The following is a 16,303-nucleotide window of genomic DNA, read 5'->3' on the forward strand; positions in this document are numbered from 1 at the left end:
TTCATGCACTGACCCATTTCCTAAATGCCACTGGTTAAAGGGAGGGGATTAAATAGAACAGGGGTCGGCAGCCTTTCAGAAGTGGTGTGCCAAGTCTTCATTCATTCACTCTGATTTAAGGTTTCGCGGGCCAGTCAGACATTTTAATGTTCTCAGAAGATCTCGTTCTACAAGTCTATAATATATAAGTAAACTATTGTTGTATGTAAAGTAAATAAGGTTTTTAAAATGTTTAAGAAGCTTCATTTAAAATGCAGAGCCCCCTGGACCAGTGGCCAGGACCCGGGCAGCGTGAGTGCCACTGAAAATCAGCTCGTGTGCCGCCTTCGGCACCCGTGCCATAGGTTGCCTACCTCTGAAATAGAACATTACAAACTTCAATTATTTTAGAAATATTCAAGAACTGGCAGAAATTGTAAAACTATTATAGAATGCAAGGGAGTAGGGCCTGAAATTAGCACTGGCAGCAGCCTGCAGATTACTGAGCGTAATGAGACAGGACAGGACAGGACCATTTTGCTTAAATATTTTGACATATTTCTGTAGCTGAAATACGTGTTACTTTTCATTTAAAAACTAAAATCATTCTACTTATTGCAGAAGAATATTTTGCCTCCCCGTGAAGTAGCTGTAATTAGTTGTGACTTTATTAATACTTTCACCAGAAAGATGCTACAGCGCTTTACAAGTTTCACTCACTAAGCTATATAAGCACAAACAAGAACCACTTCCTCCAGTGCTGAAATACAGCCAACAAGTGCAATGTGATAGTACTTTAACTGCACGCAGCTTTCCCTTTGGAATGGTTGGTTGCAGCTCACCCCAAACTCAAAAATGCAGCTTCATGTGCCATAAGGTGTATGTGTTAGGGAAGAAAGCATCTTGCATTTTCTCAAAGTAGTAAGAATGCTGAAAGCTCTCAGGCACAACTAGCACAAAGAACAAGGGCATGGGATCTGGACTCCGAGCCCTCTGTGGCAAATCAAGCCAGCAAAACACACGACTCATTCTGGTATATACAAAGCAAATGAAGAAAGCATACCGCTGAAATCTGTCACTGTCTTACGTGCTATCTTTCCTCACCCGTTTAAATCTGCTTTTCTAGTCCTTCGAAATTCTATGCCAGGTCTTTTTAAATTCCCAGTTAGTTTCCTGCTTTAACAATGTCTTTGTTGTTAAAATAAAAATACCTGTAAGCCTTCCCTGAACACACAAACTTTCATTATCAGTAACATTAGAAGACCTGGGCATGCATTCATTGTAAAAGAATGGACTCTACTGAAGCAGGCAAAATCAGAGCTTCCCAGCCTCCTGCCAGTCTGAAATTCTCTCCCCCCTGTTCTAAAGAGAGGATAGCAAAAGGAGGACATATGTACTAAGACTGCTGATTTCTAACCTCTTGCATCATTCTAGTGACCTGTTTCTGTAATACTCATTTTATAATAAAGGTAACAAACACCCATACTCTGCAGTGCGTTCAGAATGTCCTCAGATTTGTAGTAGATAGCACTACTTATCACCTCAACCCCGGAAACAGTCATGGTCAGTTTGCTGCTGCACAGCCAGCAAGGGAGCTCAGAGACTTAAAAATAACCCAAACAAACAGGTCCTACAAAAATAGTGGCAAAAGAAAGTTGCATTGTTAAAATATAACAATTTGGAAACCACTCTCCGGAACATAATGTTAAAGTAGGTAAAGTTTTGGTTTTTAACTGTATGGCAGTATCAACTTAAGTACACAATCGTGCAGCACTAGAAATAGGCCAGAGACCCCATTAGTCTGGAAAAGCAATAGAACCCATTGCCCTATAAATCAGGCAATTTGCATGTTAGATTGTTAGACCCCCAAATAATCCATAATTGGTCTGGTTTGGGTTGCTCCTATTAGCAAAATGTTTATTTTGCTCTTATCCTGAGCAAAATGATTTGCTTTGAAACAGATCTCTGTTCCTCTGTCACACTACCTGCAACCCTCTGTCATGTCCATCTAATTGCACTTTCAGTTTGTGAAGCTCTTCAATCTCCCGGTTATGTCGCTCCGTTTTGTGCCGCACCAGAGAACGGTAGAAGTGAATGGTGAAAACAACAAAAATCAGACCCACTGGGACCATGATGATTGTGGAGACCAGAGCTGCTTGCCAGCCCACATGGCCACTGGGCTTTTGAACGATGGAAGTCTCGTTTTTCATAATGGAGTCCACAGGCAGAAATTTTATCCAGCACAGAAGCACCACCTCAGCGAGGAAAAGGAGGATTCCCAAGACTGTGGAGAAACCCCAGGCCAGCTCTATGTAGACATGCATGCGTTCGTGTGGGGATTCGCTGATGGAGTTTAGGTTGTGTATGTTACTCACCGCTTCCACGTTAGGTAGTATACAGGTGCTAATGAGAAGGGCGAAGAGATGAACTGCTACCAGCACTGTTGTGCAGGCACTGAACGCAATTAGCAGCATTTGGGGGTACTGATACTGCATCTCTAGTTGCACCTCCACCATGGCAACCTGGGGGGGAGGAGGGGCAAAAAAAAACAGATGGTCAGTTGCTAGAATTCCCATATTTCACTCTTCAAGGCTTCAGTTCAGGAAAGCATCATTAAGCATGTGCTTTAAGCACTCTGAATAAGTGCTTTCCTGAACTGGGGCCTAAATGAATCATTCCTTTTTCTCTGAAGATGCATGAACAGTCTGTATCTTTCCTTTTCTCGGGCCTTACACACAAAGTTACATCCGAGCCCACAGGGAATTATTTCAACATTGCAGGGTTTGTTTGTTTTTTTAGCAAACTCTCCCTTAAACTGTGACCCATATGAATAGCATCAAACGAAAGGCTCAAAAGGGGAATTTATTAGGCAGCAAGTCTAACTTTGTACAGATAACAGCGCAGCCAACCATGCAGTTCATAACACAGCTTCAGTTTGCATCATTAGTAGCCACATGATGGGAAACACTGACTTCTGGTGTAAAAAGGGTTAAGTCAGAAAAGCTGTAATTCTGGTCATTGGATAGGTGATACTATCTCCCAAGCTACTGAATAGTTTAACTATTCCTTGGTTAAATGGGTGCCTCCTATTATTTTAAATCTTCATGTCACCACAAACATAGCCAGATAAAGGAACTTATTTCCATCCAGAGTATCTTTCTCAGTTTCCAATAACTACTGAGTATTCAAAAGAAATGGATGATAGATATGTTATGCCTGCTTAGTAACGCCATATAAAAGTGCACTTTTGTTTCCAATGTACTCTACAGAAATTAGCTTCACAGCTAATTAGCTCATTTTATAAAGTGTATTTGATCATTTTGCCCATACGCTGTTGAGTTTTATCACTTCATTAAGTTAAGCTCCATGTAAAAAACAGAAGCATGTTAAACAGAGCAGGTGATTGGGTGGCAGGACTCAAATGCCAGTCCACGTCTACTACTGGCTTGCTGGGTGAATTTGGACAAGTTGCTCATCCTCTCTGTGACTCAGTTTCTCCATTTATAACAAGAACAATACTAAGCATAACTATATCCCAGGTTTGCTGTGAAATTTAATCTTTGTAAAGCACTCAGAAAATCCAGAGTTAAGAGAACCTATGTAAGTGCAATGCCCCTGTATAACAGTAGTAGTCAGATACTGTGTGTCTCCGCTAGTCAACCTCCAGCATATTGTCCAAATTTGTTTGCAGCTGTATTTATTGATTTTACACTGATTAACAAAGCGTGTCAGTAAGCAAAGGAATAAAAACAAATGTGTTGGGTCATACTCTCCCCGATCTTGTATTCCCCTGAGGCCCCTTCACCCATGTCTGTTAATAAGAGGATCAAACAGGGATGGTTTTTGGACACCAGCACCAGATCAGTCCCTGTCAGGAGGGACCTCAGTATGTTTACAGGAGCTTAGTGGAGGCAGAATGAATAGCTTGACCATAGTGCTGGGTGAATGGATTTCATTGGGCCAAGTGTCCCCACTTTTACAAAAATTCCATTTGAAACATGTCTTGAATACTCTTCCAAGTTCTGCACAATACCTCAATTTGTTATTGTGGGATACGTCCTATTAGCAAGACCCTTTAAAATGCATTGGGAGTCAAGAGATACAATCCTGTTTCCACTCATGTTATTGGAAGCTCTGCAATTAATTTCAGCGGGACAGGACTAGGGCCTAGGCTAGGGTGACTGCACATTCTACCTACCATCTACTCTAAAACCACCAGCAGACTGATTAGAAGCTTGCAGGAAAGTCACATTAGCAAATACATACAGCATACCAGTGTACACAGGTGACATTGTTATTTTTAATTTAGCTGAACAAAACCTGTTCCTATAGTGACTGAAATTGTGAATCTCCAGAACAAATTGGAGAGAGTCCAGAGGAGATCAACAAGGTAAGAAGGGTTATAAAACATGACTTATGAGGAAAAACCTGGGCACATTTAGTCCTGGCAAGACGATGACTTAGTGGGGACCGGCAAACAGTCTTAAATATGTTATGGGCTGTTATAAAAAGGATGGTGATCAATTGTTCTCCATGGTCACTGAAGGCAAGACAAATCATCAGGTTAATGTGCAACCAAGAGGACATATAGTTACAAAGTTTTTCCTAATATTTAACCTAAGGATAGTTAAGCACTGCAACAGGTTACCAAGGTAGGGTGTTGAATCCCAGTTACCGGAGGTTTTTAAGAACTGGCTAGACCGGTGATACTCAGACCTCAGTGGGTCAGGAGCCAAATTAGCAATCAACATTACCCAAAAGAGCCACAGTAGTGTGAATTCATGGTTTCATTTACTATAGTACTATTCATATTTAAAGAGTAAGATGGGGAAATATTTAGTGTCTGTATATTATATATAATACATGTTATTCTCACAGCAAATAAGTTAGTGCTGCATGAGACACATTAAACAGCCACTTGCAGCTCACAAGCCACAGTCTGAGTATCACTGGGTTAGACAAACTCCTGTCAAGGGATGGTCTAGATATAGTTGGAGATGTCTCAGCATGGGGGAGCTAGACAAGATGACCTTTCCAAGTCCCTTTAGTCTTACATGTCTATGATCCTATAATTCTCATTCCAGTAAATACATCTCAAGGATTTTGGATACTCCTGAAACAATGTCTCTTTTCACTAGTGTTTACAAATAGTTTTCCAGGGCTCATTTGCTCTAAAAATGAGCTCTCTTCATATGTTGACAGGATTAATGAAGGTATTAGCTTTGCCATCCATTAGAAGCATAAATCTTTTAACCAAAATGTATGTTTTGTTGTTTGAAATATGCTTGCAGACGTTCTCCCCCTGTAAATCTCTCTGTGTTGATTCAGGGAGGGACCCATCAGTCCTCAAATATTTGAGTTCCAAAGTGAAAACGGACTTTCCTTCTCAACTTTGCTGTTCTACAATGCTGCATGTCAACCACACCATATTTGACCAGAAAAATTATACAGTTGTTTGAGGGAAGGTACTAGACCCAAAGGACATATATAGTGTTCAACATATTGGACAGGAATTTTACCTATAATAAAAAGCCTTAAATCCTATATAATCAGCTTGGCTTGTCAAAATATCAGTTTCCACTTGCAGTTGCTACCCTTTGTGCGGACAACAGTTTCCAGTTGATTGGGTGCTCCCTCTCACGCTACCGTTACCTAAGGCTGGCCTTAGTGGTGTGAACCGATGAATCTTACAGATATCAGAGTCATCAGTCTATTTCACAGGTAAGCAACAACAGGCCAGAGGAAGATGGACGACGGGAGGTGGAAGAAAAGGAGGAAGGGGTTTTATTTAGCCCAAACAAGTATTGAAGAAACGTACTGTCCTCTTAGCACTTTTTCCCTCAAAGGCTGTCATGTTGCTCTCCAGCCAAGATCAGAGAAAAAGGACAAGCTAATATGCTAGAAGTCCTGGAAACTGTTTCAGTACATGTAATTCAGCATAGGGCCAGCCTGGTAAAGTTTTCCATATTAGTCATTTAGTCAAGTTTATTTTCATCTCTCTCTGTAAAATGAAATATATTACCAGAAAATTTAGGCTGCTCGAAGTTAGTCTTGGAATCGTTAATTCAAGCAGTCACTGGTGGACATCTTTGAGAGAGAATAAACTCTGACCTTGAGGGGGGCAGGCACAGGATCAAACCGTTTAAACACAAGAATTAGGGCAGAAAGGAGATTGCAGTTTCCGTCTTCATATAGGGACATCGAATGACTGGCAAGGACCATCGGGAGCACATAGCCTCTGGGTTCCTAAACTGCAGGTGTCATTAGGCTCTCAATATTTAACATAGGTGTTACATAAAACACCACATTGTCTCACCATGACCTCAGGGCCCTATACTCCCTTAACTTGTCCCTGGAAATGTAGCTAGAGATACCTAGAGTTTGATCCCTCCATTTGCTGAGCAATTTGCCCGACACAGCAAAGAACTTAAGCATGTGCTTAATTATAAGCTTGTGAATTGCAGCACTGAAATCAGCGGGACGACTCATGCCTTTAAAGCTAAGCAGGCACTTAAGTTTTTTGCTGGGCAAGGCAAAGGGCTCAGGGTCCTTGCAGGACTGAGCTCTTGATTTGTTTCTCCATTATCACATTATTTAGTTCAATATACTCCCTGGCTTCTCCATAGCACGATTACAGAGAATCCTCTCATCTTCAGAAATGGGGCTAGGACTGATGCTGGGAGGCGAGATGTTGATGGTAACTGAACACAAATATGTTACTGTCAGGCACATGGTTGGGCAGCCTCTGCAAATAGTCAGGCCAGTGGATCTACTGGGGGGAAAAAAACCTGGACAAATCTCAGAGCAATCTGACAACAAGCAAAGGAGGCTGATTGCAGAAGCAGCTGTTATCTCAGCCAGGAAAATGATGAAGGGGATTTTTGAAGATCTTTCTTCTTAAAGTGAATTTAGTGCTTCTGAGAAGTGCTAGACTGAGAGCATGGGTAGCGGAGGCACTCTGTCTGCAGTGGTCACAGGCCAGGTGGAGTGATAATGCAGACCTTCCGCACCTGCCCTGACAACATGCCTCAAACTAGACCCAAAAGGAATACACCTACAGGAAAAAGAGGAGCTCTGTCTTCCAGACCTATTCTGTCTTTGGTCTCTCTGCTAAAACGGCCAATAAAAGCACCAATTAGTGATGATCAGTGTGATGAGATGCCTGCCCAATAGGAATGGGACCCAGATCAGTAGCTTGTTTCACACAGATCATTAAAGAGCTATCAGCTGTAACAATTTTCAGCCACTACTGATCTGGGTTGAATTGGAAGCAGCAGCTGAGTGGTGAAAAGATCTGAATCCGCATCCTATACTACATGACTTTGGACTTATTTAAATATACATAAGACTTTGGAACACATTTTACTTCCTTCAATAGGCAGATTGTCATCTCTCTTAGGACAGAGTACACAGCCTGCTTAATAAGTATTTGCCTACCAAATTACTGCAGCAGAAATAAATTGGCTCCAAGTGATACCATGGTCGATAACTGGGATGCTCAATTCTATCAGTTGGAGAAAAATTAGTAACAAACTTGCAGAAATTAAAGGAATCCCTATATTCTGAAAGTTCGGTTTATGAAGAAAACATATTGCAAGTACGGTAATACCCAAGACCAGAGATCCCACTTCTTTGAATGTAAACATACGCCATCCAAAATGAAAGTCATTTTGGTCTATTTTCTTTCCATTTTTTTTTTAAAAATATACCCAAACCATCAGTGCTCCCTGGAGTCAGCTCTGAATTTCTCAGAACAGTTGCACTGAAAAAAAAAATCTAACAGGAGTAAGAATCCTTCTGAGACCGATCCAATAGCATGAAGTGAAGTGGATAATTTTAGCAGAGACATCTAAACACCTTGTGAACATGCCATAAATAGAAGTCAGATGGTTTATACTGTATATTTGCTGAGAACTTTCCATTGCTGTTTGTGTTCAGGGAGTTGAGAAGTAGTGTTTTGTTTTTAAAGTGACCACTGTGATTTCTGATCCTGCAAACAGATCTATGTGGGTCGACCCTGAGCCAAGGAGCAGTTCTGTGGACTTCAGTGACACTCCACAGGGGCACAGAAGGTCTGTTTGCCTAGATCAGGTTGCAGAATGCATTAGAGCTAGGATAATGACACTGTTCTTACTACAGATTTTTGTCTCTAAAGACAAAGAATTATGCTAAATGCTACTAAAAGGAAGCAGATTTTACCTATAGATTCTAATAGTGCCTAAGAGCCAAATTCTCGTAAAGAAAACAAAAGGGAATAAACTCTGGAAAGTCACGTGCAAAAGTACAACCAAGCCAAGTAAAATATATTTAAAATAAAATAAGGCAGGCTATGAAAGAATTTGAAGGGCAACTAGCTAAAGACACACAAGCTAACAGTGAAAAACATTAAGTACATCAGAAGGAGGAAGCCTGCCAAGCCACCAGTTGGGCACTGGATGATGGAGGTGCTAAACGAGCGCTGAAGGAAGACACGACCATTGCAGAGAAGCTAAATTGATTCTTCGCATCAGTCTTCACTACAGCAGATGTGTGGGAGATCCCCACACTTGAGCCAGTCCTTCAAAGTGACAAATCTGAGATGCTGTCCAGACTGAAGTGTCAGCAGAGGAGGTTTTGGAACACATTGACAAATTAGTCACCAGGACCAGATGGTATTCACTCAAGTATTCATCTAAAAAAGTATGTATTAGAATTGGAAAAAATACAAAGAAGGGCAACAAAAATGATCAGGGGTATGGAACAGCTTCCATACGCAGAGAGATTCAAAAGATTGGGACTGTTCATCCTAGAAGAGAGACAACTAAGAAGGGCTATGATAGACATCTATAAAATCATGAATGGTAAAGAGAAAGGACTAGAGAAGCGGGAGTGCTGGAACAATTTTTATAGTGGAGGTGCTGAAAGCAGAAGCCACATATTTGGTTGTTATTACTACTTCCAGACAAGACAAGACCCCCAACGCCCCTAGTTCCAGCACCCCTGTAGAAAAGTGTAATTTACCCCTTCACATAACAAGAACTAGGTGTCACCCAATGAAATTAAGCGGCGGCAGCTTTAAAACAAATAAAAGGAAGTACTTCTTCACACAATGCACAGTCAACCAGTGGAACTCATTGCCACGGGACATTATGAAGTCCTAAAGTATAACTAGGTTCAAAAAAGAATGAAATAAGTTCAAGCTATTAGCCAAGAGGGTCAGGGATGCAACCCCATGCTCTGGGTGTCTCTAAATCTCTGACTGAGATGCTGGGGACAACAGGGGCCGGATCACTCAATAAATTGCCCTCTCAGTTCATTCCCTCTCAAGCATCTGGTAGCGGCCACTGTCAGAAGACAGGATACTGGGCTAGACCCAGTATAGCCATTACTCTGGGCCCCTCACTTTGGGGGGGGGGCCCTGCGGGCCAGTGCAATTAACCATCTCAGTCAGTCCTGGAAGACATAGGCACGGGAACTAGGGGTGAGGGGGGTGGTGCAGCACCCCCAGGCTCACAGCTGCCACACCGCATGACCAGGGCTCCAAGGCCACCCCATGCAACCAGGGCTTTGCGAGTCCCCCACCCCAACCGGAGCCCTGAGCCGCCCTGGCACTATGGCCAACAATAGCCCCACAGTAGGCACCGGCAACTGCCAGCAGCAGCAGGTGATTCAGCACCAGGCTGCATCCGTCCCAGCCACCGATGCAGAGCGGGGCCCCAAAGCCGGCGAGGGCTGATTTGTCCCAGGCCCCACATTACCCTAGGGACAGCCCTGGCTATGCTGCAGACTTCTACCAGCATCTCTCTGTCAGTAAGGGAACACACCTCTTCATACATGACTGACAGAGCTATGCTGTCAGAAGTTCTTAGCACAAACACAACTATACCCGCAGAACTCTGCTTTTTGCAGTACAGGCTTGTTTCGCTCATGGGAATATTTTTTCTATACAGGTACAAGTACAGTTTTGCCAGTATAACCTGCGTCCACATTAGAAGCGCTTGGCTGGTATAGTATACTGCTATTCCTATACTGGCAGAGCACTCCTATCGTAGACACGACCTAACATCAAGAAAGCTGCTATTCTGGAGGATCTAACAAAAATACATTGGATCAGTGATCTGCAACTTTTTCCCGTTAGAAGTTTCCATCTGCTGCTTCAGAATACAAAAGAAGTTACAACCTGACATATAGAAGAACCCTAATTTTAGGAACACCAATCTTATGAACAACCAACTATACGAATCATTTTTCCTGACCTGGTAAGGGTTGGGAGGAAATAAAAATAAAACACACACACACACACACACCAAAAGTGATATCAATGAAGAACAAGTTGACATCCCTTGGAAATTGCTTTGCGGTGGTTTGAAGGAGCAGAAGAAAGTGATCCAGTGCACCATACTGCAACTTATGTACAACTTATCTATTGTAATTTTGAGATTTTCAGTTTATGAACTTGCTTTTTATGAACTCCTCATTCCCCATGCAGTCTGTCAAACAGAGGTTCTACTGTACATTACTATAATTTGTTAATACACACATATATACTATATCCAAAGAGAAAAAATAATCAGCAGGGAGAGGATGAACCACAAAAAGGCAAAAGGAAATATAACCCCTACTCCTTCCCCCCCCCATCACCCCCAGAAAAATCCCCTGCAACTCAGAGAAAATATTGCCAGTGTTTTAAAAAAAAAAAAAAAAAAAAAAAAACCACCTACAAGCAAACCAAAAATTTTCTATGGATCTTGTTTCTCTCTCTCTTCACTCCTGAAATCCCTTCATGCCCCCCTCGCTTACACAACACACCTCTTTACATGGACATATGAAAAGGACAAGCCCTCGGGAACCAACAGAGCCCTAATACCAGGTCTGCGTTTTCTTGAGCAGTGTTTATTCCTCCACCTCCTCACTACCACACATATCTGCTGTGTATGCATAGGGATAGGAGTTTCAATTCCATCCACCAATGAGTGAGATCCAGAGGTTAGATAAGGGGGAGGTTCATCACTCCATCATCTTATGCAAGTGTTCTGTTTATGCCAAAGACTCTTGCTTGCTGCCAGTTAGCGACAGGACAGCTGATACTTTAGGGTGTGGGTTTGGGGGCTCCCTGAGACTATGTCTAGGCAGCTGATATCACAACACTGCAAGAAGTGTCTTGAGAAAGCTGCCCTCTATGTTAAAACCTTTCAACAGCAGACAAACAAAAACTGCACATACTCGGATTCCTTACCACCTAATAAGGAAATGGAATGTCCTCCTCTACGTACAGGAAACAGCCCCTATTAACAGGGGAAGGTTTTACACAACTCAACATTCACAATCCAGCAACTAGAAACACATACCATAGCAAATCCAGAGAGCAAAGCAGACGTTCTGCTGGAAGCTTTGAGCTTGGCTCGGCTCAGGTACAGTTTTCTCCACGCGAGGGCCTGAACAGAGTGATGATTCGAAGTGACCAATTCCAGATAGCTACGGCGGACCCAGTCCCGATAATCCATGCCCTTTGTGCCAGGTTCAGAGCCGCAAGCAGGAGTGGCAGGATCCGCTGGGACATTTAGCTCGGAACTCATGATGAAAGCAATGCTAGAGAAATAAAATATTTGCATGTTCAGGATAGCAACAACAGAAAGAACATGAACGAATCACTGAACAGAAGAGGGCAATCCCAGAGCCTGTTTTATTAGCCTGATTTGTATAAGATGTATGGATAGGAATTCAGTAAAAAGTTACATTAAAAAATAAAAATTACCCTCAGGAGGTAGATGTAAACTAGATTGCATGACACATAGAGCCCTAATCTCTACTCCCAGCTCATCTGTAACTGCTGCGAATGCCTATGGGAGTTACAAGGGGAAAGACGACATAAGTAAAACCGTGAACTACTTTCAGCATGAGTTCAGGATGGGCTGGTGACAGCTGAACTTTGTATCTCTAGGTTGCTGCCAGTTTGCATTTCAACTTTAAACCATTGCTTAATTCTGCCGCCCCCACCCCCCGTTTGTTTTAAAATGGTTGCCCTTATTTTTTCAATCTAAATCTGGCTTGTTCTTTCTACTTTGTTTCCCCAAGTGACACAGTTTAATGCCATGCTGCATCATGGGGTGTCTCAAAAGCTTCTTATTAAAGCACTGCTGTAATATCAGCTACTGTATTCAGTGTGTCCATTTTAATTATTTTCTAAATTGAAGCATTTTCAATTAAATCGCCCTGAAAGGATGGCAATTTCCTGCAGTATCTTTGAAAAACCTTATTGAATTAAATTTAAGTAGCTTTCGAGTTCATTGTATCAAAGGCAAATTTTATGTATTAATGTGGGCTGGGATTGTATGTAGTAACGTTGGGGGGAAGACGGGATTTGAACCTGGGAAGTTCTATGAACTTCAGAGGCCTATTTTGAACAATGGGCCAGAAAAAATGGACTTTTGGACAAACAGTGTCAAATGGTTTGCCTGGGGAATCTTTAGGGGGAGGCAAATGCAAATTCCCACCTCCAGTCTTGCAAAAGTCCAGCCTTTTGAAGCTACATCCTGAAGGGGGGACCACTGTCTACTGATTACCTGTCCTGGAGTTACATGGTCAAAGGCCCAAGCTGTATAAAGGAAACACTAACCTATTCTGAGCTAAGACTAATATGAACTTGTAACCACAGAAAATCCCCTGTGTGGTTTTTGAAGGACTGACTCCTACTCCTTGTTGGAATTTGGGGAGGGGGAGGTGTTGTAGGCTCTGGTGTGTGAGCTTATTAGAATGTGTGTACATTCTTTTGTTGTATTAATATGTTTTCACTGTAATGCCTACACCTTAAGAATAAATGTGCTTGCTTACAAAGAGCTGTGTGGTAACATAACTGCTGGCAGTTAAGCTGATCATAAGCCTTCGAAGAGGCAGTAAAGTAGAGATGCGGGCCTGTTTAGAAAGTCTGGTTTGCTGAGAATACCACAATGTAGGCAGGGAACCATGCAGCCTGGGAAAAGCCCAGGTACATGGTAAAGGGAAGTGGGTCTCTACTCAAGGGAGGTAACAAGGGGGAGTTGGAAGCCTAAAAATGGGTGTCATTGCTGGACCATATAGAGGGGAAATACAGTTGCCCTGAACTGTAACAATCACATCATGGATCACAATTCATTTTACAATTCCTCTCGCCACCGGAGATTGCAAAGATACAAAAGGAGCTGAATGACATAGTGTACAGCAGTTGAACTGGTTGACACCGTGAAAGGGACAGCTGTGGATTTCCTAACCCACTCACCCCACTCCATGCTTATTAGCCAATATTTGTGCTTCTTTATTTCCATCAGCCTCGCTTAGAGAAAGAAAAGATGTGACTCTTAAGGGGAAATCAGGTTTTACTTCTCAACTATGTAGTTTCATAAATATTCAAACATCATCAGATTCAAACAACTGCATGAAAAGCAAGTTAAATCAGCAAGACTATTTCAAGTGACCACATAAACACTGGCCCTGACCTAAATGTCACCTTCATTAATACTATGAGTTAACCTTATTGTTATTTAAAAGGCAACCTCTTGGATTATGATCAGTGTTACTCATGGACATATAGTAGAATTTAACTGAGCAGGGTTTGTGAACTCTGACACAAGTTTGAAACTCATATCCTAATGAGGAGGTTTCAGATAAACAACAGAGACCTTGATCCTGCAATCAATTCTTGTGCCAACAAGACTGACACTGACCTCAATGAGAGTAACACACAGGAGCTACTGCAGAACTGGACCACATCAGCATTTTAATGCTATGAATATTCATACGTAGCTAGAAGAAACACACATGACGTGGTACTAATTCATCTTAGCACCACGCTTCAAGGTCAAAAGCACCCTGCCTTTAGTTTGGCACAAGTTACCTTTTATTCACACCCATGAAGTAGAAATGGAGACTAAAAATATAACTAATAAACCAGTATTTTCTCCAGGGTTTCAAGCAGTGATGGAAGTAAATGTCACTCAAGTGCCAATAATACATAGAAACTGTCTTCATTCCATGCATCCATTTTAAAATAGTGTTACTTCTACATGCCATGGTGAACCATGAATAGAGTAGGTTGCTGTGGCAAACAAGGGAAAGTTGCTTACCAGCAATTTCTACTATTTTGCAGATACAATGACAGAGGATTCTTACTCTTGAGTCTTGTGCTCTGCAAATTCTTTCAGATTTTGGCCCTCTAACATGGTGATAGTTAGAGTGCAAGACCCTCCTCCTGGTCAGCTTGCACCAGCAGCTACAGCCTCAGCCCTTGGGAGTATTCCTACTCAGCTCCTGAACTGTGCAGGAAGCAAGACCTCCCAATTTATTTCCATTCAGAAATCAGAAAAAATGTCTATAAAAACATCCCAAGGCACACAACAATAAAAACCAGATCAAAATGACACTACCTCAGAAACATCCCTGCAAACAAAGGAGAAGGAGGCTCCACATGGTAAGTGAGACTCCAGCATAGTATTTTCAAGAAGCACATTCACAGGTGAATAATCTTCTCTTTTCAAAACATACCATTAGTACAGGACTGGGACTCTCTGAGTGCAAGTAGCTGGACAGATCACCCAAAATGAATGTGAACAACACTGCAACAAGCAAAGGCAAATGCCAGATAAGCAACAAAAGAGTTGGTGGGAGCACCTTTTCTGACTGCAGAGGGAAATGACTGGATGGTTCTGAGGGCTGAGACAGGAGACCCAGAAGAAGATTTCTGTACGGATGGTGTCTTTAACAGAACAGTTTTACTGCACAGTAATCACTAGCTGGGCATTTGAATAGAAAGGCAGAGTTATTCTAGGAATCCTGGTCCTTCCTGCGTCACATTGCAAGGCAGGAGACCACCAGCTGTTGCCGCTTGTAGAATGGAAAAGAAATGAAGGTTAAGGCAGATGTGGAAGAGCACTATTATCTAAGTCAGCGCAGTAGTAGTGTTCTCTAAAGTCTATTCACCAGCACTAGGTCATGTTTTGGACCAAGTGACAAGACAGCCACAATTCCATAAGGAGACTCTTCCACTCCAATAGTCCAGGGGTTCTCAAGCTTTTTCTTTCTGAGGCCCCTCTCAACAGGATATAAAAACTCCACGGCCTACCTGTGCCATAACTGTTTTTTCTGCATATAAAACGAAGGGTCAGCGTTAGGGAGCAGCAAACAAGGCAACTGCCTGGGTCTCCACACCACCAGGGACCTCCATGAAGTTACATCACTCAGGCTTCAGCTTCAACCCCAGATGACAGGGCTCTGGGCTTCGGGCCCATGCAGTGGGGCTTCAGCTTTCCATCTGGACCCCAGCAAGCCTAAGGCTGGTCCTGCTTAGAGGCCCACCTGAAGCCTGCTTGTGGCCCCAGACCCCTGGTTGAGAACCACTGTAACAGTCAAATTGGGCCAAGGGAGAGAGGGTAGGTGAGGTAATATCTTTTATTGGACCAACAGACAGGTACCTCACCTACCTTGTCTCTTTCATATCCTGGAACCAACACCTCCAAACAAACCTGCAAACTAACTGGGCCACATTCATTCCTGGGGTAGCTTTACCGACTTCAGTGGAGTTACCACAGAGATGCATTTCACCCCACTATATTTCATGCCAGTAGAACCTATGGGAGCTTTTTGCCAGTGCCAGTTAATATTGTTTTCGACCTCACTCTATCCCATATTAGCCCTCACCACAGCAGGGAAAGACTTTGCCTTGCCGTAGCGCTCAGCTGCCTACAAGACCATTTTAAATGCACACCCAGGGACGTTTGCAGTCAGGTAAGGAGGCGACCACTCCGGCCGACAGGTGCGTTTCCTTCTCGCACCTGCCAACGTGCTTTGCCTGATCATGAATGAACCACATCAGTGTCCCCAGGGATTTCAGGACCCTTGCCTGGCTTCGGGACCCCCCTGGCCGCGCGCGCACAGTGGGACCAGGGCGGCCGGGAAGGGGTTTCCATCACACACAGGGTCACGGTTCGGATCAGTGGCTCTCAGCAGCACCCCGCTGTACACACTGCCCAGCCCCCTGGGGCCATGGCCCGGCCTAGCCCCCCCTCAATGGCCTAACGGGGCTACGGCCCCTGTGACAAGGAGCCGGGGGGATCTCGGACGTCTGCCCCCTCCTTAGCCCGGGGCACGAGCAACAGCATCCCGGGCACTGAGCCCCCCGCGGCTGCCCCGGACTCCCCGCCACCGGCGGCAGAGATGCTGCAGACCCCCCCGCAGGGACCCAGAGCCTCCCCCCACCGCACCCCCGGGGCCCACGAGCCTCCCTCCCCTCGGCATCCCCGGACTCACGCACCGCGGCGGGGGCAGACGCTGCCCAGGCGGCTCCGCTCAGCCCCGCCGACTGCGCCGGAGCCGC

General features: G+C 43.6%; 1 protein-coding gene across 3 annotated transcripts; it reads right to left on the reverse strand.

Moving 5' to 3' along the window:
• Positions 1-1,627: 1,627 nt before the first annotated feature.
• ORAI2 (ORAI calcium release-activated calcium modulator 2) lies at positions 1,628-16,303 on the reverse strand. Of its 3 annotated transcripts, XM_032778023.2 has the most exons (3): positions 16,241-16,303; positions 11,307-11,547; positions 1,628-2,501 (listed from the first exon to the last, which is right to left on the reverse strand). In XM_032778023.2, exons 2-3 carry the CDS (start codon positions 11,532-11,534, stop codon positions 1,956-1,958), a joined length of 774 nt encoding a protein of 257 aa, XP_032633914.1. In that variant the 5' UTR covers positions 11,535-11,547; positions 16,241-16,303; the 3' UTR covers positions 1,628-1,955. The 3 variants fall into 3 exon arrangements, with proteins under 3 accessions (XP_032633914.1, XP_032633915.1, XP_074930068.1); XM_032778024.2 differs by lacking the exon at positions 11,307-11,547 and having other exon boundaries at positions 16,241-16,291; XM_075073967.1 differs by lacking the exon at positions 16,241-16,303 and having other exon boundaries at positions 11,307-11,620.

Source organism: Chelonoidis abingdonii, chromosome 20 (genome assembly GCF_003597395.2).
Source record: "Chelonoidis abingdonii isolate Lonesome George chromosome 20, CheloAbing_2.0, whole genome shotgun sequence".
Taxonomy (NCBI): domain Eukaryota; kingdom Metazoa; phylum Chordata; order Testudines; family Testudinidae; genus Chelonoidis; species Chelonoidis abingdonii.